Source organism: Cygnus atratus, chromosome 2 (genome assembly GCF_013377495.2).
Source record: "Cygnus atratus isolate AKBS03 ecotype Queensland, Australia chromosome 2, CAtr_DNAZoo_HiC_assembly, whole genome shotgun sequence".
NCBI lineage: Eukaryota > Metazoa > Chordata > Aves > Anseriformes > Anatidae > Cygnus > Cygnus atratus.
Window position 1 is genome coordinate 20,295,378 of NC_066363.1, and position 25,866 is coordinate 20,321,243.

General features: G+C 35.5%; 1 protein-coding gene across 1 annotated transcript in view; it reads right to left on the reverse strand.

Moving 5' to 3' along the window:
- Positions 1-25,866, reverse strand: part of PLXDC2 (plexin domain containing 2) — a 269,462-nt gene that overhangs the window by 20,584 nt on the left and 223,012 nt on the right. Inside the window, exons 9-12 of the mRNA XM_035545164.2 lie at positions 25,447-25,528; positions 7,375-7,435; positions 4,414-4,567; positions 3,001-3,039 (exon numbers count right to left, since the gene is read on the reverse strand). Of these exons, the coding sequence (XP_035401057.1) occupies positions 3,001-3,039; positions 4,414-4,567; positions 7,375-7,435; positions 25,447-25,528 (336 nt within the window). The remainder of the gene's footprint in view (positions 1-3,000; positions 3,040-4,413; positions 4,568-7,374; positions 7,436-25,446; positions 25,529-25,866) is intronic.

Consider the following 25,866-nt stretch of genomic DNA (forward strand, 5'->3'; position numbering starts at 1 on the left):
GTATATAAGATATATAAAAAAACTCTATCAAAAATTCAAAACTCGGGTCTGTATTTTGGTATTTTCTTAACCAGTTTCACAATTTTCAAACTCAAATTAAGGTCTTTATAAGGCTAATATTAATCCTGTATACCACGAATGTTCATATCCAGACCATTTTTGAAAAAGTCCACCAGAGTGCAAGGATAAGGACACAGACATTTCCTGTCACTGTGTATGCTGGGGTGGACTTACTCATAAATGTACAAAACAGCTTTCTCCCTGAGGAAGATGTTTTCTACGTAGTCTTTTTTTTTTTTTTTAACAACAATTTCTGAATACATTTTGATGAATGAGAAGAGCTAGCAGTTTCCCTGACACTTAACGTCCAACACACACGCTTTTTTTCTGAGTTATAAAGCTGACGGATTGAGAGGGACTTATAGCAATCAAATCATCACAAGAAGGTGTTTAAAAAGGTCAAATGAAACGTTCAGATGTGCCGGCCAATCATCTAAATCATCCACCAAAGAGTTCTCAACAAGAAAATATGATATTGCTGTGGCTTTTAAACTCTTTAGTCAGCTGTGCTGTGTTATTAGAAAAATGAAATAATAACAGCAACTGCAGTTAATAACAAAATATGTTTTTTTTTTTTCCCCCTCCATATATCTTAAATCTTACAAATACTTGCTATTTTAAAGAGAAATAAGATTCAGTGAAAATGAGGAGGGTATGCCAGCTGTATTTTATATTGTTTTAAGCATGTATCTACTAGGCATCTATCAAGTACATATGAAGAAAGAGGGAACACAGAAGAAATGTAAACAAGCGAATTTGAAATTGTTACTAAAATATGCCATGAAAGATTGTGAATGAATTACTGCACTAACTTGCAGATGCTTTTCTCATACAATTAAAAAGTCATAGAACTTTGACCTGAACCTGAAATTTAATTTAAATTTAGTTGCTGCTTTATAACAGTTGGTTTCCAAAGTTCAAGGCAGAGGTGAGATACAGAATTTCTAAAGAATCCTCTTGTTGCAACCAACCAGATATTGACTGCTACCATCCAAGGACACATCAAACTATAGGCTATCAATGATCCAATATGGCTTTGGTTTTCCATTATAAAAGGTTCCCTTTCATCAGAGTTTTTCAAGATCTAGTATGAGAAAGTAAAGACTGTATATTCATGACCTGAAACAATCTACTCTTCTTGAAAGGCTGACAAATCACGGAGAATGAAAGAACATGCCTACAGCTGCAGAGGTTTTATCTGAGACTAATCTAGGGGTCACTGGAAAATTCAACGCATAACTGAAGATTTATCAAAAAGAATTTCCCAGATTAAAAGCTACGTTTACTGTGTGAATGAGAAATCCTGATGTGTTGTTTTGCTTCTGTGTTATTTAAAGTCAGTTTCTTTTATTTTTATTTTATTTTTGTTTTATTCTGATTTTTATTTCAAGAATAAAAGAAAGGAAAATGAATAATCACATCAGTTGTTGGTTTGTCCTCCTAAAATGCAGCAGTGTTCTGCATGGCAACAGATGTCTTATATTTAAGATAAGTGATGCCACAATCCCACAAACTCACTTCACCAAGCAGACCACAGCCATCCCTCATTTTATCTAATAGTCAGCATTTTGTCTGCTTTCACAGGGTTTTTCTTTCCAGATCTTAGACAAGCATAAGACAAGTGAAATATAATTCTGTTGCAACTCCCAAGCTGAGAAAAACCTGAGAAAAACCATATTTTAAAGCCCACCTTTTGAATTACTTTTGCTGTAACAGCATACTATTTTGAGCTGTTGATGGGATGCTCAAGATAGAGAGCTGCCTGGTCCCAGGCTCGCTGCCTGCCCTGGAGTGTCTGTTTGGAGGGCAGAGAGTGGGTCCAGCTCAGTTGGGAAGGCATTTTATGTACAGAGCAGATGTGAAACCTGTGAGTGAAGTGCTGACTGATTCACGTGGTTTATTGATCTCCAAGAGCACTGGAGCACTTTTCACAACAAATAATATGTAATTTAATTTCAAGAAGAACCAGAAAAAGATTCATGGATATTCCCATAGACAAAATGCCTAACAGTACTGCTCTGAGTTCATAGCTGACCTTATTTGAAGACATCATTTCTGTGTCAAATCCATGTCAAACAGCCTCCTCTGCCCAGGGGAAAGGCAATCAGTGCCAATAATATTTCCCTTTACATCAGTGGAAATATAATTTGTTCCAATTTGCTCAGCAAATCACTCTCTGCTTTGACAGACTGTTCCAATGCCCGTAGAAATCAACCCAAATATTTCAATTCTCCTCAGTAAGCAAACACAGACCCAGCCTACACCTAATAACCTAATCCTATTCTGATAGCATTAGTCAATAACTCTTATTGACTTCAAAGGAAGAAGGAACAAACCTCAGGACTCAGTTCTTGAACCCACACAGAAGATGACAAGAGTAGTCTCCTGCAGATTCTGATTTAACAGAGACCCTTATCAGGGAACCAATTTAAAGAAAACTCTGATCTTATTAAATCACAGAATGGAATGTGAATATGTTATCTGTGTTCATACAGAAATACAGATTCAAGATGGACATGTTTATTAATAAAATGTCACATCATAATGCAGTACTATGAATTTGATATACTGAATATCATCATTTAGAACTAGTATCATATACCCTCTTTGTACAATTTAATACTGTGTTATTATAATACAGGAATACAGTTAATAAATGTATCAATACATTTAAACTTTTTCTTTAATATGTCATTTTTTAAGAAGTTAATTAAACCTGTTTTATTAAAGACTTATAAAGAGAGCTGTAAATGTTTAATTTACTAAGCAGTTGCTAAGCTTATTTGCCCTTACGCTTTTCTGCAGAGATGTGGAAGTCTGAAGTCCCTTGGGAATCTGTTAAAAGCTATTTCTAGAGTATGATTTTGATTAATGAATTTCAGTGGGGTGTAATTTGATAAACTGCTGACATTATTTACAAACAAAAGAATCATCTCTTACCTCCGTTATCTTTTAGATGCAGCGCTATCTTGGTGTCATCTATAAAGGAAATTCAAAGTTAGCAGTAGCAAAATGCAAATTTCTAGGTCATTAGTTGGTTTAGAAATGACTCTCTTTCTAATGCTAAACAACTTCCACAACTAAAAAATAATTTAGTGTGCAGTTCAATTAGAATAAGATCATAGTGTTTTTACTTACAAGCAAGGCTTTACTTCCTATGAAACTGTTACAGTGTAAAGAAGGATTCAAAATACTGGTAAATAAGGGTACCAGACGCCACCTCATAGCGCTTAGAAATAATTTATTTTTGTTATGCATTAATACTTGAGCATTCTATCATATTAAGGACTGCATGAACCAGCATACGGCAATAAAATGAAACAATACCTAGCTCCTCTTCTAAGAATTATAAAAAAGGTCTACCAGTTTTAAATCCTATTTATTTCCTTTTCCTCTTGTTGTGAGCTTTAATGAATAAAATCCCAGGGCAATATTAGCAGGTGTGCATATGGGAATAATTCTGCCAATGCAGTCCAAATCTTCCATTGATGGTTTCTGAACTTCTCTCACTGCAAACAAAACCAAGCCGTTTTACCAGTAGATTCCCACATCGTAATGCCTTCAGTTTAAAATTTCCTGTCACAGGCCACTTAGAAATTCTGCACACACCTGCTAGCTTCCCATGTGTTAATATCCAATTCCAACAGAAATCTTGTCCCTACTCTGTTTTATTTTATAGATGCTATTTGATTAATCTTGGTTAGCTTTTGTATCCAGCTGAAATTTCCCCAGAAGGAGGAAAAGAGGATATCCATAGAAAGGCAAGATTTAAGCAGTCAGTGGAACAAGGATGAGAACTGACACTCCATCACTTACCCAGCTAATTCATTTCAGAAGCCTATAGAAACTATTTCACAACTGCGAGCACTACATGAAAAGAACAGTGCTAACTGACTGGAAAAAGTGAACAGGCAAATTTCAAAGAGTTCTTCAATTTTGGTCATCTCCAATTTTTGCCTGGCTAAATACAATACACAAGGCGATCCCAAATTCATTAACTCTGTCATGGAAGTTTCTTCACTACCTTTACCAGTGCTTTCTCCATCTAATATTTCAACAAATTTGGGACTATGGCCTGATAGCTACAGGAGCATGAACAACTCCTTGTAACCACAAGTTCTCCAGAAGTCTGCTCCCCCAGCACTCCCCCGTCTCCGCCAGTGCTCATCACACTCACGCTTACTTTTGCAAGAGCAAGTTGCAATTTAAAAGTAGTTGACTGGAATTCCCTACTCTTTCCATTACCCCAAAGAGAAAAAGACAACATGAACACGTACTTAGTGGAAATATATTTGTTTTAGCGTTGTAAATGTCACATTTGTACAATAGACAAAAGCAATCTATACAATTCACCTTCTGTGGGCAAGCTAGTTGGCAGTTGGGAAGTGGTGGATCCTCTGGTGGTTGTTAAAACTCTGAACTTTGTTGTGGTTGGTTGAAGGATTGTGGTGGAGTATGGAGGTGTTTCTGTTGTGTCTACAGTCTTCTTGCAAATCTTATCTTTTGACTGTTGGGGAAAAAAAAACACAAAAAAACAACAAAAAAACCATTCTTAGGGTGGACTGTCACTGAATGAAGAATTTAAGTACGGACAAGCTGTCACAGGAAAGAGAATGAAAATGGAAGCCCTAAATCAAGGAATTTCAAAAGCGCTTTTTTTTTCCTTTTTTTTTTTTTTTTCCTTTCTTCATTTGAAGTACTTTACAGAGCATTCAGCAACAAAACTTACAATGTTCAGTTGTTAATGGCAATGCTTCAAAGTCATCCCTGAATGTCAAACATTATTTCCCCCAATCAGATTTTAACACCTAAGAATATAATTCAAATTATCACTCTTCTATTGTGAATACTCATTGTGCCATTGGTCTAGGTGCCATAAAAATTGTTAAAAAAGATAAGTGGGAATTAAATCATGGCTGTTCATAGTGAATAGTGTGAAGTTAACTACAGCATTTAACTAGGCTTTACATGCAGTAGTCACAGAACAACATGCATGTGTGAATGTGTGTATGTATTCAGCCTAGAGAATATTTACATCCCAAACTAGAGAGCAACATACTAACTATATACCTATTATTTCTATAATATTAATAATATTACATGTGTTACAGATGTATAATATAATAATTATAATACAAAGTATTATACAAAAATATAAGATAAAAAATTCTTATGTTATATTAACATAAAATAATATATGCCGCTTTACAATAATTTTGCTTTAATTTTCATAGGCAAATATTTCAACACAAATATGCCACCTTTTTTTTTTTTTAATTAAATTTGTGGACACTTGTAGGGATTCTGCAGCTGTAATGAATGCTTTCTTTCATGGATCACACAGTTTTACAGGAAAATATACCCAATTAACTAGCAGCAAATGTTGGAACTGTCTGTAACTCTTGCTATCCCTATTCTTTTTAATCAGAAGTGGAATCCCACAAAGCCAGTTCATTTTCTTGAGATCTGCCTGTCAAAACCCAGTAGATATTGTCTGTCTTTTAATACGCATGGGTATTTGGTTGTTTTTTGTTTTACTGGAAACAATATATTACATTAAAAAAGGTATTGGTACCTGCATTATAATTATTCTGTAAATTTGTTCATGTTTTATCTTGAAAGCCACTGTTAATTTCACCAATGCAATTTCATCAAAATTTAGCTCAAAATATAACTTACAAAAAAAGGAAATATTACTATAAGAATCCTCATTATTCATGATGATTGAATGAATACATCTAAAATTAACCTCTGCGTTAACTGTTGATCCTTCATTGAGCTCCAGCAGTCAGCTCAAAGAATCATTCTGGAATACATTATGCAAGCTGCTGATTCTACTCTAAAGAGCCTGAAAGCTAGACCGTAAGCAGCAGTCAAGTAGCTTGAAACTTCAAATCAAACTATGAGTTTCTCAGATACACTTAGTGTATCAATAATTTCCTCTCAGAACATGCAGCAAGCCTTGGAGCATTAGAAATAGTGAATCTAGAAGAAAAAGGCAGAATTAGCAGAATAGTATGACTATTGTCCAGTAGAGAGGATGTTTTTGCATAACTTCATCAACAGAAACAACTAAGTCTTATCTAATTACAGTCTGGATTAAAGCAATACAAAGATTGTGCCCTATAATAACAGATATTCCAAATAAATCTTATTTTATATTCTTGAAAAGGTTGTGATCCACAGACAATAAATCTCTCAGAAATTCCATTCTTAACAGCGTACAAACTGCAAAGCTGAAGCTTCAAGCCCGCTTACCAAGGCATTATGTAGGATGCAGTTATTTTGCAATTACAGTTATAGGACCAAAAAATTCTTCCATCAGACTGGATCTATATCATTACTTCTCTCTGCTTCTACTGAGAATAAAACAGAAAGTGCTTTCCTAACTAGACACTTGGGGCTACATTTTGCCCTTAGTTTCACCTGATGATACATTTCAAAAGGGCTACGTTGCTGAAACTCATGACAGAATTAGGACCTTTCAGCCATAATGGAAAATTAACTTTTATTTATTATTATTATTATTATTATTTTATGGCCATAAGAAGATTAAAAGTGTTGTAAATTAATTTTTTCCTATTACTACAATCCCCAGATGAAAACAAACAAACAAACAAACAAACAAAACCCTACCTGTTTCTAAAGGGAGGACACTAGGAAAGAATGAGCAGTAAAATATTTATAAATATATCTTGAAAATGAACTGCTCCAGTGCAGGAGCACCCTAAGTGTGTCTTTCATAGGAGGTCCACAGTCCCTGTTTGACAGTTCACCATTAACACAGTCAGGTATATTTTTCTCTCACTGCATCTCCAAGAAAGGAAATCCAAATGCCTTGTATTTATTTATTTATCTTTAATCTATTTGAATTAATCTATGATTTTTTTTTTCTGTACTAAATGATTTGGCCAGACTTCATAAGCAAAATGTAAGACATGCAATGCCTGGTTTTCACTTAAGATTACACTGCCAGAGGGTTTTCTGAGAGGAGGAACATTACAGTTTCTTCCCCTTTTCTGGCAAGAAAAAGAGAAAAGAGAAAAACAGTGCAGAGGCATTGTTATGAGGCAGGGCTTCTGGTACTTTTTTTTTTTTTTAAAGTGTTTTCTCAGAGGAAGAATGTTTACCTCGTGTCCATTTTATTCCCTCAATTGGGAAGTTTATTTTTCTTTATTACAATTTATAATATTTCCACCAAATGACAAGGATAAATATAGGATGTCTTTGGCCTTGAAACCCTTCTTCATAATCATAATAAAAGCATCATAAGTATATGAAAGATCTCTGATGGGCTGAGGACTACTCACATACCTCTTCAGGGCAGCCACTGTCTACCCAGTCTTGCCGGTGACGGTCAAATCCACTGGAGCACCTTTAAATAATGAAATAGATAGACGTTGGCCAGAGAGAAATAGGAGGAAAACAAGAACATTAGAGGACAGTAGAAGGAAAGGAGAGAATGACAGAGAAAATAAATAAATTATGTGATTTATTTTAAAATCCATATGATTCACATGGTATTACTTTTATTCAAGAGGCTGTTACAATATGAGTCAATCATTTCATCCATTTTGAGCGAAAGACATTTCAATGAATGAGTTATTATTAACCTAATATTACAGGTTGATTATTTGTAGTTTTTAAATTGGAATGCTTCCTTTCCACTGGATAATTACACTTAAGACTGCACTGAGCCATAATATTTTTACATTTGATGTCAACCATATGGATGTAAATTGGATGAATTGTTTTTGTCCAGTTTTCTTAGCCAGGAAAATGCAAATCTACAAAAGATGTAATGAACCAGTCACTGCTTTTATCAGGCAAGGGGATCTGAGACACTGAGATACACATATTACTATGCAGTCAATGTTCATGGATTTAGATAACAGATCCTCTGAACAGTGCTCATGACAATTTGAGAATACTAAAGCTGCTTCTACCTCCTCAGTAGCTGTAGAAAATTTAAGTTGCATGCATATTTCTTTTCAAATTAGGTGATGTGAATAACCTGTTTGCAATATCCTTTTCTCATTTGCAATATGTGACAAAGAAATTTTAAAGTAACTTGTAACGCTTTAATATAATGATTCCCCTGGCAACCCCCCATCTAGCAAGAGTGCTATCAGCATTTATACAGTAACTTAGAGTTTCCTAGACATGAGGTAGCATTAAAAATGGAAAGCATTATCAAAATTGCAAGTAAATAACTAAACCATCATGCCCTGCTTTGAAAGAGGTTCTCCCAGTTAGGGTTTTTAAATTTTCTTTGCATATCCAGATGATATCTTTTGGCATCCATGGCCATAACATATCTGATTGTACAGCAAATAAATTTCTCACTGCCTTTTGACAAGACTAAGCAAACAAGTAAGGCAACTACTATGGTTGCCTTACCTTAGGTAATTTTTGGTTCTCAATGTAATGAAAGATGTCAAGACGTCAAATGCTACCCTACTTCAATTAAATATGGGAAACAGGGTCCACTTTGGAAGAATGGAGCAATGGAATCATTTTTATAGTAATAAATGGAATGTAAACAACCTTAACAAGTCACGAAAAAGAAGTTTACAAACTTTGTATAATTATTCTCAGCAGAATCTACAATGTTTTTGATGAAAGATTTTGAGAAAATGTTCATTCTTATTAGCTATATTTGCATTGATCCTCATTCCACCATTTGCAATGTTGCTAAAAAAACAAAACAAAACACCAACCCTAACAAATGTCAGTTATCACTCACTTTAAAGCAACTGACTTTCAAAAACCTATTACAGTGAAGAAAACAAATCCCTGAAACAGAAATGTATCCCAGAGAAGTACAAAGACTTCCTTCTTTCCTTTCTAATGCACAGGAGTACAGATTAGCACAAAGAGTTTTTTCTTCCTCCTTGCTGACTGGTGAGTAAATGAATGCTGTGATGGGACCTGTGATGGGAGCTGCCTCCCCATCTTTGGGGTCTTCTGCCTCCATGAATGTTTGAGAGAAAAAGAAGGACCTTGCTAAGCAGAAAGAAATAATGATATATTACAGTTATGAGTAGAACATAATGTTTGGAAACCTCAGCTCACACTTTTCTCTGAAATTTGAAGAGCTTAATTAGTAACTTCTGTCTTGAAGGATAACTTGTCTAATTTTCAGATGTACTGAATACTAACAAACCCATTACATTTCAGTCATACTGCTCTGACTAAAATCTAATGGGTTTGTGGGTATTCAGAACATCTGAAAATCAAGCTCAATATTTAGACATGATATCAAGTCACTCTCTAAATTCCTGCAACGAAGGCCATGCTAAATATTGCCATGCTAACTCAATCCTGACAGTACTTAGACCTGGTAGGGATTAATGAACCTTTTATTTTAGACATAAAAGTATCTAAATGGTGTCAGACTTAAGACTCCGAAGTGAATAAATGCTTATCCCATACCCACTCATTTACATTTCTGAAGTTTCTTCTGACAAACTGTTGAAATATGGTGGCAAGAAACATTAGAGATGTTGATTCTTCCTGAGGAATTAACTAACCATCAAAAATTCAATGCGACACACAGGGACTTGGAATGGCTCATCTAAACATGTGAAACAGACACTTTTCAGATTAATCTACTTCAAACAAAAACATATTAAACCCTGGACACTGTTTATTTATCATTTGCTATCGAAGCAATGGTGAGTCCAAACAGTATTGTCAGAAAGCAGCTTTTTCAGGAACTAGTTGTGCTGGGCTCCAAGGAAATCTGTTTGTGAACTTCCTTTGAGACATATGTCAACCACAGCCAATACCATCATTGCTGTGTCATTGAGTTAGAATTCTGGGAACTGTAATTTCAGTGCACCACCAACTCTACTGACTGCATTTTAAGAACTTTAGTAGCATAGTGATAATTCCCTGTTGCCATTAAAACATTAGAGCAGATTTGATTAGCTATGCCATTTATGCCATCTGTCAACATGGCCTTTTTATAACAACTTAATTTTCAAGCGGTGACCCAAATCTGCTCCTGGCAAAGCAATAACAAAGATGTTCTAGCAAATGAGAATAGGGACATTCATTAAATATAAGGAATTCCAGGATTTGTGTGGAATTTGGGAATACTGATTCAGAGAGCAAAGTAAGAATTAAAGCTTTTGCATGCCTAACAGTGATGATTTGGCATAATTAATGCAGCTGAGTCTGGGTAACAAAAAAGATGTCAGAATCCTTTCTATTGACTGTACATAGCTAGAAAGGTGATGGTGATGTCATCAGTTCTACCAGATGCCATTTACCTCTATTTGGCAGAGCATATTTAAATGACAAGAAGCGTCCATTTAGTGCATAACTCAAACTTCTGTGCTTTTTCTCTTTAAAGAGGATTAATAATAAATCAGATACCCTTTATACAGAAGAGTTTATCTCAGCAAGGTTTAACTTATAAAAGCTAAAAACATAATGGAAAATTATTGGGAAGGAAAGGACAAAGTCTGGATGGAAAAATCATTTCACCAGGTTGAGCTGGTATGCCAGAGTCATGAGTGTTAAAATGCACAACATGTGCGCTTTTAAGCCTACTGTTCCTTTTTTTTTTCTTTTTTTTTTTTCTTTTTTCTAGGAACAGAAGGGCATTCCAGAAATTTGAAATGATTTCTTAAATACCATATAATTATTCAAGTGAGTTAAAATACTTATTGACGCCTCTAAATAAAATGTTTACCTGGAAAATTAAGTAGAAAATTGAACAGAAAGAACTCTTTTCTGCCTTGAACCATGAAGTTTCCCTTTTGTTCACATCATGGAAAGAAGAGATGATGATTCTAGCTATATTGTTTGAGTTGCTTATAAGAAGAATTAGTATATTTTAAAGTGGAATTTCTTCACAGGCTGAGGAAGATAGAAAGCAAAATAAAACACTGGAAGCCTTGGTCTTAGTGTCAGTCCAAGTGAAAAATAAAACCATCAGTGATTTTTTGAGAAAGAAATATATCAAGCATTATGTTTGTGCTCAGTCTAGCTTTGCCTCCCATTCCCCCACAAAAAAAAAGCTCCATTTTGATTCCTCCATCTTTTGAATATCACTTTCTTGTCACACTGTGCTACCTGGGACAAGATTGTCCTTTCCTCCCTTTATTATTTTCCACTGTCTCTTGGCAGAAATGCAGAACTTTATCACAGCTCAATGTCCTTACGAAGTTGAAGTGCCACTGTGAGTGTCTGTGGTATGAATTTATATGGTATTTGAATGGTATTTATAATTATCAGCTAGCTCAATACATCTAACCATATAGCTAAATTCAATCATAAATGTGTTGTCTGTATTTATCTTATACTTGAACATATTGCTTAATTAAACTTTATTTCTGAAAAGGATGACCTTTTGAATAGTTAGAAGAGGATTTGCTCCCACCCTGTTGTAAGGTCTTCTCTTGAACAGCTAAGATGACGTGCTTAATATGAGGGTTTTAAATATACAGTACTACAAACAGCCTGTACTATATTAAGGCTTATGACAAAATCAAATAAAATTGCTAAAGCAGAATGAATGTTTGATGCAGAATATCCATGTCTGTAGCACCATTATTGTCTTAAGGTTGCATACCTCAAAATTTACAACATGCAGATGATTGATAAAGATAATCAGAGATTAGTGGCACACATCCATGCAGGCAATCTAGAACCTGATGATTGTTCCACAACTTTATATATATAGAGAAAATCTCTCTGAGAAAATAGAGTTACATATTCTGCAATGTCATGTAAACAGGGAAGTGAGAAGATGTTTAAACTTTTTTTTTTTTACTGTACAAAAAAATGTCTTTTATAGTTAAAGAGACTGAACACAGGTAAGAGTTAATATTTGTAACTTGGACACAACATATGAATAGGCAGTAAAAATAAGGACTCCCACTGGAAATTCTTGCTGCTGGAAGAGCCTAAGAATGAAAGTGGGTTAAAAGAGGTAAGTTTTATTTTAAATTCAAATAGAAAGAAAAGAAAAAATCCTAGTTAAAGTGGGAGTTGTCAGAGTTCTGATTAAAGAAGAATAGGAGAATGTTTTCTATAATCTTACCATCACTTACAACAACAAAGGAAACATGCTGAAAAGCAGATAAAGAATAAAATGGAAGCTTTTGCTAAAGGCTCTGCTTTGAATAACTACAAGGTAAAAGAGAGTGTAAGAAGAGCCTAGAGTCAAATTTGTCAGATTATGGTATCAAATTTTCCAACAGAATCAGCAGAAAATAATAACAATCAAATCTCTGGGAAGGAGATACATTGAAATTAGTATCTGATATTAAATTACATTCTCCACTGCCTTTGAGTTTGTGCATTTATATATGACCAAAGAGGTAATTGCAACAAAAGTTAGTAGAGAATGCTGATCTGTTGGCATTGCTCATCAAAGTGATCTCTTTAATTTTAGGGTGGATGCTCCCATGAAGATCTTATGTTCCCCCTCTCAACATTAAATGTTACATTTCCTTCTGGTTGAATAAGTAAAAAGGAGTGGCAAACTGTGTTTTGCAAACTACTTTATACTGTTTTATATGGACACCATCCATAAGTGTTATTTCTCTTCCTTTTAAAACAAAAATATGAAGGTCACCTTTGGGGAAATGTTTCCTTTTCCACTTTAGAGCTGAGTATATGGAGCACAGGAGAGTTTAAATGATTCGGTTGAGATAACACAGAATTCCATAACAGCAACAAGAGTTAAGCCCAGATTTTCTGAAAACCAGACAAGCACATATTAAGCCACAGCTGCTGTGCTTCCTACAGTACTCCCAGATATGGGAATATAAGACTGGAAAGGATATTGAAGAATATCAAGTCTCAGGTAGCGCGCATCAATATACAGGTCTCATTCATACATTGGCCAAACTTCATTCTTAGTCATTTACTTTTCTTAGAATTTTGCTCCTTTATAAAATCCACTAATAGCATTAGAAGTAGTACAGTCCTTGTGACAGGACGAAGGCAGTCTTGTTCTTAGAGATACTACTAAATATGTCTGTTTACATTTCTGTTACCACACACAAACCCACAGTGATTGAGCAATACTCTACTTAGTTGTTTCAGTATCAGCAGTCATCAGCATCTGAGCAGCTAGAAAAAGAAATGCAGAGATATTATGGTTTAGCCAAGCTAGGTTACTGGTCCTGTCATATCACATTCACAAATTGAAAAAAAAGTAGGAAGTCAAAGGAAGCAGGAACAATTACAGGAGAAGAAGGCATAATGTGACAAACTGACTAAGTAAGCCAGTGGTTAAGATGTTTATAATTTAGGCAAACAAAACAAAAGAATGTTCTGCACAAAGAACACACACAGTTTTGAAACTCCATATTCACAGTACTGCATTTGTGGAACAGAAAGAATGGATGAATTAAGAAAAACATCTTCTGTAAAGCTTCAAAGAATTCTTCAGCTAGACATAAAAAGAAAGGACATAAATCATCCTGTAACTGATTATGTTTGAAGGAATTTTAAGTTCATGAAGTTTTCTCTCTTCCCTCCCCGCCCCCCCAAGTATTCTAATCATTTCTTTTTCTCTAAAAGTGAGTCCAATTCTGAAGTTCACATTCAGCAAGAACAGTCTGTAAAACAGAACAGTTGCAGTTCATCGATTTCATCATTAATTGTAGATATTAATATTTGTTGTAATTTCTGTTGAGAAACAAGTGGTTTCTTTAATGTTATGTGATAATGTAGATATTGGAAGACTTAACAGAGCTGAGCTGAAGGGAAACTAAAGAGGTAATGGTGCAGAAAAAAAAGTCCCAATGTTTAGGAAGAATACTAAGAAAACTTCATTCATTTCCATGAAATTGGCAATACCTCCAACAGGGAAATGTGACAGAGTCCCCACTGTTTTGCACACTGTAAAGATCAATGAAATATATATGCTATAGAGAATCAGTAGACTATGTTGAAAAACTGAACAGTTTTCCTTAGCAGTTCTTAAACTTAGATTATCCAAATTTCATGAAGAGACATGCAGATTTCAAGTTTGCCTAAATTAAAATTTCTGGCAATATTACATAGCGATACACGTATAGGAATATGTAAAATTTAAAATATTATGCTTACAAAAAAAGACTTCATTTATGGCCCTTCCTTAAAGAGAGATATCTAGGAGACTATTAGACAAATATGACTTCAGTGATGCTCAAGTTATATTGAGGAGTACATCCATGAGATTAGTGCCTCTGGAAAGAAGTTAAGACTATTGTGATCATTTTGGCTCCTTCTATACTAGCAAAATAAACATGCCTAGAAATGCTCCTTGGCGCTGAGGACTACTGGCACAGGATGGCCCAAGCCCAAACAAGAAAACTCTCTCAAACTTGAAAAGAAGGAGGCTGCATATAAACTGCCAACTAACTGGGAATAATCACTGGAATATTCCAACTCCTACAGTGTGCCTGGGCACTGTTCTGGACAGTGCTCCTGGGGATGGATTAAAATCACTTCAGGGAACATCATAACTATTTAATTGTCCAAACAATGAATTTCTAATGCCCAGGAAGCTTCCCATCCCAGGCTCTGTTTAATTTGCAAGAAAATCTACATCCAAAAATATTTGGTATGGGAAGATGAACTACAGCTGTACAAGTGACTGTTTCTGTATGACCACGGAACTGACCATTAAACAAATCTAACTGGGACTGCCATTCTGCGATATATTTCAGTGAAACTAAAAAGTAAAGAAAAAGAAAATAAATGTGCAAAAACTTTCCATTAAAATGCATGATTGATTTAAATACTTGTTTTATTTAATTCCCTTGTAATGAGAGCATTTTCTAATGATGAGTGAAAGTCACAAAATTGGCAGAAGACATTAGATTTCTCTATAGATAGCAATACAGTAGGTAGGATGTTTATATGAAGGAAAGCAAAATGAAGGCTTCCACAGCAATGCATTAACCTGCGTTTTATAAAGTACCCTAGAGTCAGGCATGATTGCCTGAGCTCTCTGTCTCCACTGAAGTGTCGTGAACAGAACCTGGAGGTCTTCTGAACTGGTTTGTCCTTGGTTTTGGCTCTTTCTCTTTTTACAAACACTTGCAATAAGAAAAGAAATGGGCAGTTGAGAAAGCGATTACCTAGACCAACAATTTAGGATATAATGGGGAGGTGTAATAGCTCATTTCTGTTATCTAGTCTCATGAACATTCAAGTATTTTGAAATAGATACACAGCAATGCATTTCTGAAAACATCCCATTTTCTGACAGTTAAGGAAGAAGTCAGGAACTATGAATTAAATTCATCTCAGGCATGAAAAGGAGAAAATCTGATACCCTATTCCTCACTAAATAAAAGTTCTGCCAAGAACTATTAAGCCTATTGGACAAAATGTACCTACTGCACAATCATCATTTTTGCTAATCCATTAATGAAGCTTTTTGTGTAACTGAATTTATCTGACAAATTGTCCTGAAGTCATAAAGCTTGGAGTGGTCACATTTGTGTGTTTTCTAATAAAGCATTTGAAAAACAATATATAGGAAGACAATATCAGTAGTTTAGGAAATAAAGGTAAGTCTTCCAGACAATGTCAGACAAATTAGCTAATAAATGTTGTCAGTATTAAAAAGAGATGAATTGGGACTTTACACAAGCAAAAAGTGGAACAAACAGTCTGAGTACCAAGAAAACAATTTAAGTAGTGTAAAGCATCTGTAGAAAAGACAATCTGTTCATATCTAATTATTTCAGGTAAGATATAGTGAGACAACTAAAGAAGAGTTTGGGACCCTGACTGCATTCCTCTGTCTGAACCTGTGTTCACATGGAGGAGGTTCCCATCTCCAGGTGCCAAAACCTTCTAGAAGTTCTGTCTTTGAATTCAGGTAAACCAGGTAAAATTTCTGCCTTAACTGGTAACTTTCATCTCAGTGTTTTTGAACTAATCTTTACTTTTAAGTTTAAATAACTTTTTTTTTTTTAATATATATTTGTTCTTATTTCTGTTCTGTATTAATGTAATCATCCTTCACATATATTTCATGATACAGTTCCATGTAAATTAACAATGTCTTGTCTGCTTTACTTTATTTACCTAGTAAATAGACATGCATGAGCATGTTGTTAAGTATAAATCTTTTAATTAATTACCAAAAAATACATTTATTTGGAAATCAGCTAGGCTGTAATACCTGGTATAGAAACTGAGTCCTGAGAAAGCCCATTGCATTGCATAGAATGATGACCAAAATCTGAGATATTTCTTAAAAGGTCTAGAAAAAAATTGCATTCTGAGGAGCCCTTTCACAGACAAGTGTCAACTTTCACCAGCTAAATAGGAACATAGCTGAATCCAAACTTTCTGGTAGTAGTTATCAATGTTAGAAGTGAACAGATAAAAATGAAAACAAACAGAAAAGAATCTGGGATGTCTGTGTGACTGAGCATGGTGCAGTTCTGCCAGGAAATGTTTAATCCCAGAGTGAATGCAGGTTTAATAGAGGAGGGCGATACTCACTATTATGTCTGTAGCATTCCCCAGGATAAACAAATAGTGCAGAATTAAGTTTGAACTCAACTCTATTGAGATTTCAAAGATTTACAGCTAACAAGGAAATTGCAGTCCTAGATATGAATGGTTCATTAAAGACAAAGTATTTTTTTTCTTCTTGTTCCTATACAATAAGTGAGGAATAAAAGGGTACTAGTGTATAGAAGAATTGTAAAAGTTTCTACAGAAAAGAGCTGTGCGATCTACCTATTTATCTGGTGTTTTACCACTATTTTATCTTGTGTGTCTTCCAAATTAAACATGGAAATTAAACAAAAAATTTGTGGTCCTCCTTCCAAACGGATCAGGAAAAGTAAATATTTTCAAAGGTGTAAATAACAGATGGATGTCTGCTTTCCCTTGTCTAAATGGGATTTAAGTACTTAACCGTCCTCTGTATCTTTGATAACTACTTTCTGTGTTTATTATGAGACACCTTAAGAATGTGAGATATTTGACAGACCTACAAGAGACAGATTTGGTTGGGGGATGATTCAACTCTATAAGTTCTACAGTGTATCTACTGCACTGGCTGGTGTTGCTGTAATATGTCACAGGCCTACGAGGGCTACTGCACCTTCGCTGCAGTTCTGGGTTACAAGACTGAACATTTTAGGTTTATTTGTATTAATCATAGGAATTGTACCTGACAATCTGTGATCAAGGAGAATTACAGAAATTCCACAATAATTCCATGGAATCTAGCTACTAACAAATTCCACAATCTTGTCCAGCTTGTAAAAAGGCATTTATTTGATATTTATCCCTGTATGGATGTATGAATTTCAGTGAAAAGCTAGTTCACTTGCATACAGGCTAACTTTCCATAAAAATACATTAAGAACTCATGATCCTCTGTGTTCCATAATGGAACTTAGATTTCAGTCTCACTGAAGTTTACACTGTGTTAAAAATAGTATTGCTATCACACTTGAGAAGATCTAAGATCTTGTGAGGCTTCCTTCTCTGTATTTCAAACAATACCATCACTAATCTCACTCTGGTTTAAGGAAATACTTTGTTCATTAAGCACTTCTGTGGCAGTTTCTTTTCTTGCTTTGCTCCCATCAGTCTTCCCATGCATATAAAATTCTCAATTATTGAATACTGATTTCCTAACAGATTCTTGCAGATCATGAGTTCAAATTAGCTTGTCAAAATAAGAAAAAGCATCTTGAAAAGGATTTGAAGTAGTCGGGTGTGGAGGATTTTTCTGCTAAATAAAGTATAGATTTAGTTATCATACCATTCTTATCAGTAATGTATCAGTGCTGACAAATCTACACATTCATTCTTGATATATTTGTTGCACTTGATAAAAATGACCTATTGCTGTCTCAACACAACTTTTAAAACAAAAGAAAAATACATGGCATTTTAAACAGAGCAGACTGATGAAGGGCCAGAATTTCTACAGAGAATTTCTGTCTGCTCTGTACTCAGGAAAGAAACAGTATTCAAGTTAGAAAAATAGTACTGACACTACTTCTCATTTATCATGGGCTAGATTTGATCTAATTCAACAAACCGCTTGTTAAGACAAGTGTTAGGACTCTGACATATTTTCATATAAAACCACTCCAGCATAGAGAACTGCTGTTGGTGGAATACAAATTCTAGAGACAGATAGGCTGGGCACATTTCTTTCACTTTGCCTGAAGCAGCAGTATAATCAGCAAATTCATGAAGTTATATACACTGATAGAGTGGAATACATTTTACAGAACACACTATATTTTAAATCTCTATCCTTTCTAAAGCATTTAAAATGAGATTTTCCCTGTCATTTGTATATGAATCTATTACACTGATTGGATTATATATGCTCCCTCTGGTGGTTTACTTAATCCATACAAATTTTTTTTTTCTTCAGTAATTCTATGGCTAATACTGTGGATGATTTTGTAATAACAGCATGGTCCTGTCAGTTAAATGGTGATGGAATAAAACCAGCTTGAATAATAATCAGCAAGTCTTCTCCCCATCTTTTAATTTAGAATTGAAATATTGAACCCTGAAGCAAACAAACAAGGAAAATTAAAACCTCAAATATTTAAAAACAGTAATTATTTAAAAGTGAGCATTTGAATGAAAAATGAGCTCTACAAATGGCAGCACAAGAAAGTAGAGACGGGAGTAGAAAGATTTTTCAGGCTGATGAAGTAAAACCTCCTTCCCTGCACAGTACAAAGTGTTTTGACACCTTGCACTGCAGTGTCCAGGATAGTTACTTCATCCATCAAACCAACAGTAATTTCAGTTTTATGCTTTCACTGTAATTTCATTGCATAAGAACTTCCGGAACTTTTGAAGACTGTGTTTATAACATCTAAGTTAAAAACTTCTAGATTTCATTTTTGTTTATTTGTTATTAAAGAGCTTCATAGTTTTGGTAAAATAACCTAAGGGGCTTAGACCAAAGCACATCATAACAAATGATATTTACTAAATGTTCACTGCATGATTAAGATAATACATCTGTTTTCTCATCTGATGAGTATTTTTAGTTCTGATCTTTTCCACTGCCATAATGGAATCTTGTGCTGCTCCATAATGGAATCTACAACAATGGTTACAATGCCAGCTATCAAATAAAGATGAGAAGAAGGTAGATATTTAACAGTAAGCTATGTGTACAGAAACACTCAGTGCTTCTTATTTATATTTAATGATTTTTCTAAATCAGGTGTTTCATGTAGTCAGATTGTATATTATTTTTTTGTGTGCTATTATTGTAATTCTATATGGATAGTACTTTACTAACCAAATAAATACTTTAGTTTACATAAGATTATCAATTATATTACAATACTTGATTCAAGAGGTTTTTTTTTTTTTTTCTTTCCCTGATATTAAAGATTTCCAGGTATGAACTCAGATTTAAAAGTTAACTGAACATGTTTCCAATGTCTTGCTAAAAGAAGAATAAATAAACAAACATTTCAAGCTTTCCTAGAGGTTCAGAAAAAAAAGGCAACAATTTTTAAAATTTCTGTTACCATAAGGCCACTGTGGAAAACTGTCACTTCTTATTTCAACTGTTAAATGTTTTCTTAAGAACGGCAAGTGTCCAAAGATTTTCCCTTCCATGCTTTCCAGGTAACCAGTACAGAATACAAAATAACTTACCTCTTTATTTTCTGCTTAGATGGGAGCAGTGATTGACATTAAAAAGTTTAGAAATATTGAGACTTAAATCTCACTATTGTTGCTATTTCCTGGCATTTGTGATTTTTCACTTTGCTCAGAACACATTTCAAAAAGAAAAGCAGTAACATTTTGGTTTACAGAACCACTGCTGTTTTTAGCATTCAGGATTAAACATTAAAGGGAAATGTTTAAACATTAAAGGGAAATCAGAAATGGGATTCCCTCATCTTTTTAATTCAAGACTGTTTTAAGATTGCAGGAAGCTTTGGGAATTGTGCATATGATCAGAGTCATGGAAACAGATCTAACATTAATGAATTCGTTCAGTTTCTACATTCTGGGCAGTTAGAGGTAAAGGAGTAAAAATAATCCAAGTTTCAGCCACAGGTGTTATGAGACAAATGCTAAGTTTTTCTGGTGTTTTATACACACAGATCCAGGTATAGCAGAAAGCTCTAAAACTATATTATCTTCCATGTTTATACCTAGTTTCCTTTGTGTATGGAACAGTTCTCCCTCTTCTACATGGTTCAAAAAAGAAAAAAAATATCTTCTAGGAGGATCCTCCATCTGCTGAAGTCATATGAAAATGAAGTACCTTTTCTTCAGTTATGGTGGAACTACATGACATACTTTATGTTAGATTTCAGAGTGGATAGTTTGATGATCCCTTATGAAAAGTAAAACCATGATTCAAGCTTGTAGAGAGTGACAGGAATGGAGGATTTTGCTCTGAATTACCTTTAAGTATAACCTACACCTCTAAAGACTGAAGAGAAGGGACTGCAGCTGGAATAAAGTTACAGGTAGGAAACAATCCACTGTGTTGCAGAATAAAGTTATTTTCATTCCAATACAGATTGCCCACATGGGGGAGTGCAGTTATTCTGCAATGACTCTGCTGGTCAATTTTCCTTGTTCAGATATTGGTTTTATGAACACTTTCTATTTTTTCAACAACTGTACTTTATTGTGTGAATTATTCAATATGTGGTTTAAATTTTATGCAAAGAAAAAAAATACAAGATGCTGTCCTCAGTAGCACAGTTGCTCTGGATAAATGGGATCATAACTTGTTGAGAAAAAAAGGCTGTAGAATCAGTAAGGAGTTGTTTCCCATTGGATACATGCTTGCTTGTTATCCAAATGGAAGCCTATCTTCTCTGGGAGTTCTCTTTTTAGAGTACCAAAGCGCTCCTGCAGCTCCACAGGAGGAGCATCACTGTCTGTTACAGTCAAATATGTGAGCATCATAACTCTGTCAGTCTCCTCATTGGCAAGCCGGCCCTCTTCTGCTGCAGAAAGTGGACCACTGGATCAATTAGTAGAATATTGCCACACTGGAACCTGCCAGTACCATGTTCAACACCTTCTTCAGGCTTTCGCACCAAAGGCTAGTTGCCTTTCCATCTGGGCTTTGCCCATAAGCCAAGAGAGACAGGCTTTGGTTTCTCACTTCCCAGACCAATGTGTCCAGCCAGCTACATCATTCCCTACTCTGCAGCCCAGAAGAACTACTTGGGCATTACTCCTAAACATCCACTTCCGCTTATTCAAAAACCCCTCTGAGTACTCACTGTAAAGTGTAAATATTAATATTCTTTCTTCACTAGGCACTTCTGAAATGTCTAAGTTGATACATGAAATGTAGTGCTTTGCCCTTGTTTTTCCAAGCAGATTTTATTCAGCTGCAGAACAATGTTTATCACAACAGAAAATAAAAGTCTAGGGTGATTTAGTCTAGGCTGGTAACTGAGGAGCAGTGATACACAAAAAGCAGAACCACTATGATGAAGGAGCTCACAGCTTTCCATTCATTATGACTTTTAACTAGAATAGTTAGGTATTATTTTGACACAGTTTCTTTATCACATGCAAAAAGAATACTTTAACATAGTGAATTTATTTGTGAGGGGAGTAAAAACAACGTGTTACTGAAATAAATGATTGAGCACTTTGTAGTGATCCAGATATCTAAACTGAGCAATGAAATAAAGATTTTTCTATAAGTACCTAAGGTGAAAGAACACGTGGAGGAACAGCAAGATAAAAGAAGAGAGGCACTGGACAAGAATGCAGGTGAGAGTATTGTAGGAAACACAAAATTATCAAAGCTGACAGGAATGAATTTTCATCACAACAAACCTAGACCGTAATATACCCTAACTAAAATGGTGCTCAATTTTCACATTTTGGGAAGCAAGTTGCCCCTTTTCACAAACTTTGCTTCCACTTATTATTTCAGATCTGTTTTTCTGTGGAACTGAATTAGTTGAAATAAGTTGCTCTTTTTTTCAGAAGCTGAAGAGGGACAAGAAAGGCAACAGGGCCTGAGACAGGCATTGTTACCACAGCCATAGTAGTGTAGAAAATAAGAGTTTTAAAAATAAGGTGTAAATCTAGTATAAAAATAAGGTGTTCAGGGGATCACCCTTAAAGGTTTTCAAGACCCAGCTAATTCAAGTATTGAGCAAACTGGTCTGAGCTCACAGCTGACCCCGATTTGAGCAGGTGGTTGGACTGGATGACCTCTAGCAGGTTCTTCCAATATGAATTATTTTGTGATTCTATACGCATTCCTGCATTTGCTTAAGCCCAGCTTACTATCACTCATCCTTATAGAAACAAGTTGGACAGTATGACTGTTTTTAAACTACTACAATTTCTGTGCAGATGCATGATCTTAGTTTGCTTTTCTGGATCTATACTTTTTTTTTTTTTTTTTTTTAAAAAAAAAAAAAGGAATTAATTCCAGTTCCTGCTTTTGCTGCTGGTCAAATGATGTCTGAATACAGCCTGCATGAAATTACAGTCTCAATACAGTTAGTAATGGTATAACTAACAGCAATAAAGCTGTCCAGTCTATCTGCTGCATATCATCAAAGGTACAACAGTGCTACAGTGTGGAGTTGACTGTTTCTGGGAAACAGAGCAAGACTGCTTCACAGTAGGTTCATCTTTGATTGCTGTGTGATCTTCACAGGGAAAAAAGAGCAAGACTTTTTTCATGTGGACTTTAATTGAATAGAAATAGGTGTGTTGAGACTGTATGGTTTTCAGGAGGAAATTGCATCTTGCCAATTACGAATGGGTAGCCACGAATTCATCTGAATACATGGAGAGAAACAGTGCAACTACATGCTTGATGTTGCGTCCTGCTAATGGTGAAGTATAAAACCCTTTCTGTTCTCCACAGTGAATTTGTGCCTCAGTGAACAAAACTGTAATTCCAGAACTTGGGAAAATCAGTTCTTCAGAAACTACAGAAGAAAACAAAGGATCTTGGGGTTTGCCAGATCTCCATAAGAGGTCTGAACCTTATAATCTCTTCAAATTTTACTTGCTATAAATAAATTTATCTAAACAGAAATGAGAACCCTGGCTACAAAGTAACAGACTCTTCTAACAGATAGTGCTACAACATTTATTAATAGGAGAACCAAGCAACGCATGAAAGCAAGAAATTGGCTATAGTAAACAAGATCTGTTCATGCTTGCTTGGAAAGGTTCTCTACAACTACACTTATCCTTGAAGATGTTTGATATGTTTTGCAACTTAAGCTTCAATTCCACACAAAAGAGCTTCTTGCAAAACACTGAGAACAAGAGTGACTTATCACATTACTTATTATGAGAGCTGAAGCTTAAGAAAACATAATAAAAATGACCCCAAGTTCTTAATATCATATCTTGTTCATCATCTATTTTTCAGTTCTTCAACATGGTATCAAATCATTACACTATTTTAGAATGCTAATACCCTTTTTCTCCTTTCATTATGCATCCACTTTATACAGAAGATTTCTGAACCTAGTCACTGAGGTTGAAAAACACAATGATACATAGCCATTATGGTACTGCATTTTGTGTCTGAGGACCAGTGTTAAATAAATTCATGCTATGAAGATTCATTTCATGAAGATCAATGAAAGTCAGTAACAGAAGAACTTTTTGTAAAGGTTACAGCTGCAGAATTTCCATTTTACCGTCTGTGCTCCAGCTTCTCCACAGTCTAAATCATTTGTACTACTGACTTGACTGTCCTCGTGAATCATAGAGTCATTTAGGTTGGAAAAGAGCTCTAAGATCATCATGTCTAACTATTAACCTAGGACTACAAAGTCTACCACTAACCTATATCACTAAACACCACATTACAGATCTTTTAAATACCTCAAGGGATGGTGATTCGACTATGTCCCCGGGAAGCCTGTTCCAATGCAGCACAACCCTTTCAGTAAAAAAATTTCTCCTAATACCCAACCTAAATCTCTCCTGGTGCAACTTGAGGCCATTTCCTCTTGTCCCATTGTTTGTTGCTTGGGAGAAGAGATCAAACCCCACCTCACTACAACCTCCTTTAAGGTAATCGCAGAGAATGATATGGTCGTCCCTGAGCCTCCTTTTCTCTAGGTCAAATAACCCCATCTGCCTCATCTGCTCCTCTTAAGACTTGTCCTCTAGACCCTTCACCAGCTTCATTGCCCATCTCTTGGCATGCTCAAGTACCTCGATGTCCTTGTAGTGTGGGGCCCAAAGCTGAACACAGGTGTAGTCGAGGTGTGGCCTCACCAGAGCTGAGTACGGAGGAACAATAACTTTCCTAGTCCTGCTGGCCACACTACTACTGATACTAGCCAGGATGCTGTTGGCCAGGATGCTGACCTGAGCACTCTGCTGACTCATATTCAGCCAGTTATTGACCAATACTTCCAGGTCCTTTTCTGCTGTGCAACTTTCCAGCCACTCTTCCCCCAGCCTCTAGCACTGCATAAGGTTATTGTGCCTCAAGTGAAGGACCCGGCACTTAGCCTTGTTGACCCTCATACAGTTGGCCTCAGCCCATTGTTCTGCCTACCCAGATCCTTCTGCAGAACCCTCCTACCCTTGGGCAGATCGACACTTGCACCTAACTTGGCGTCATTTACAAACTGAGGGTTCACTTGATCCCCTCATCCAGATCATTGATATAGATGTTGAAGAGAACTGTCTCCAGTACTGAGCCCTGTGGGACACCTCTAGTGACCAGCTTCCGACTGGATTTAACTCCATTCACCACAATTTCTGCCTTTTTACCCAGTGAAGCATACACCTGACCAAGCCATGAGCAGACAGTTTCTCCAGGAGAATGCTGTGGGAAACGGTGCCAAAAGCTTTACTAAAGTCTACGTAGACCAAATCCACAGCCTTTCCCTCATCAAGTGGGTCACCTTGTCATAAAATGTGGCAGTGAGAGGCTGAAGAGACCCAATGTGACCACTAAGTATGATAAGAAGTTAAAAGAGAAAAGGATCTGAGTCTCTGGATGTGTCAGTCTCCCTACTGTGAAGAGAACAAGCATGTTTTTATAGTTACATTGCCACCCCATACCTCTTTGTGGTTAAATTATTTTTGATGAAGCAATGGATACAGGTAGAAAAAATGAATTTTATTGTGATTTCTACTTCTTGCGGAGTCCTTCAAAAGAATTTTAAAGTGGGGTTAAGGAAATAGGAACAAGGGCTTAACTTCTAAGACAACTGCTTTGACCTTTGTTGCTTAATTTCTTTGCTGAAATGAAACAGGACAATGATGTGTGGCTAGTGATCACAACTGAGGTTTATATCCACATGAATGCGTGTATATAAAACATAACATCCCCCTGTACTGAGTAACCTATTGGGAATATTTTTGGATATCCATTGATCACATCTGCATACCCATATAAAAAAAATATATATTTTTCTTTACCTTTGGAGTTTACTGCACCAGCTGCAGTTGAAGCCAATCTGGGCAGTGACACAAGGACCACAGCTGTTAAACTGGAGACAAGCTAGGAAGCAGATAAACAAACAAAAATTACCACATTAGTCTCACAAAAGGTATAAGAAAAGGATACATCTTCAGATAGTATATATTTAGGGAATGAGTAGGTTCTAAGATGTTCAAAATAACACACTAAACCCAACCTATTACAATGCAGTGCACAACCATATGCACAGAGGTACATTCTATTTGTAGGATTTCATTTGTATTCCATTTGTAAATGTAATCTCATTTCCACAACAGCTCTTTCAGCTTCATTGCTTTTTTTTTTTTTTTAATATATCTTTCTGAATAGTATTAAGTATTTCCTTAAATTTTTGTTCTCTGGCTCCAGAGTTCCTGGGT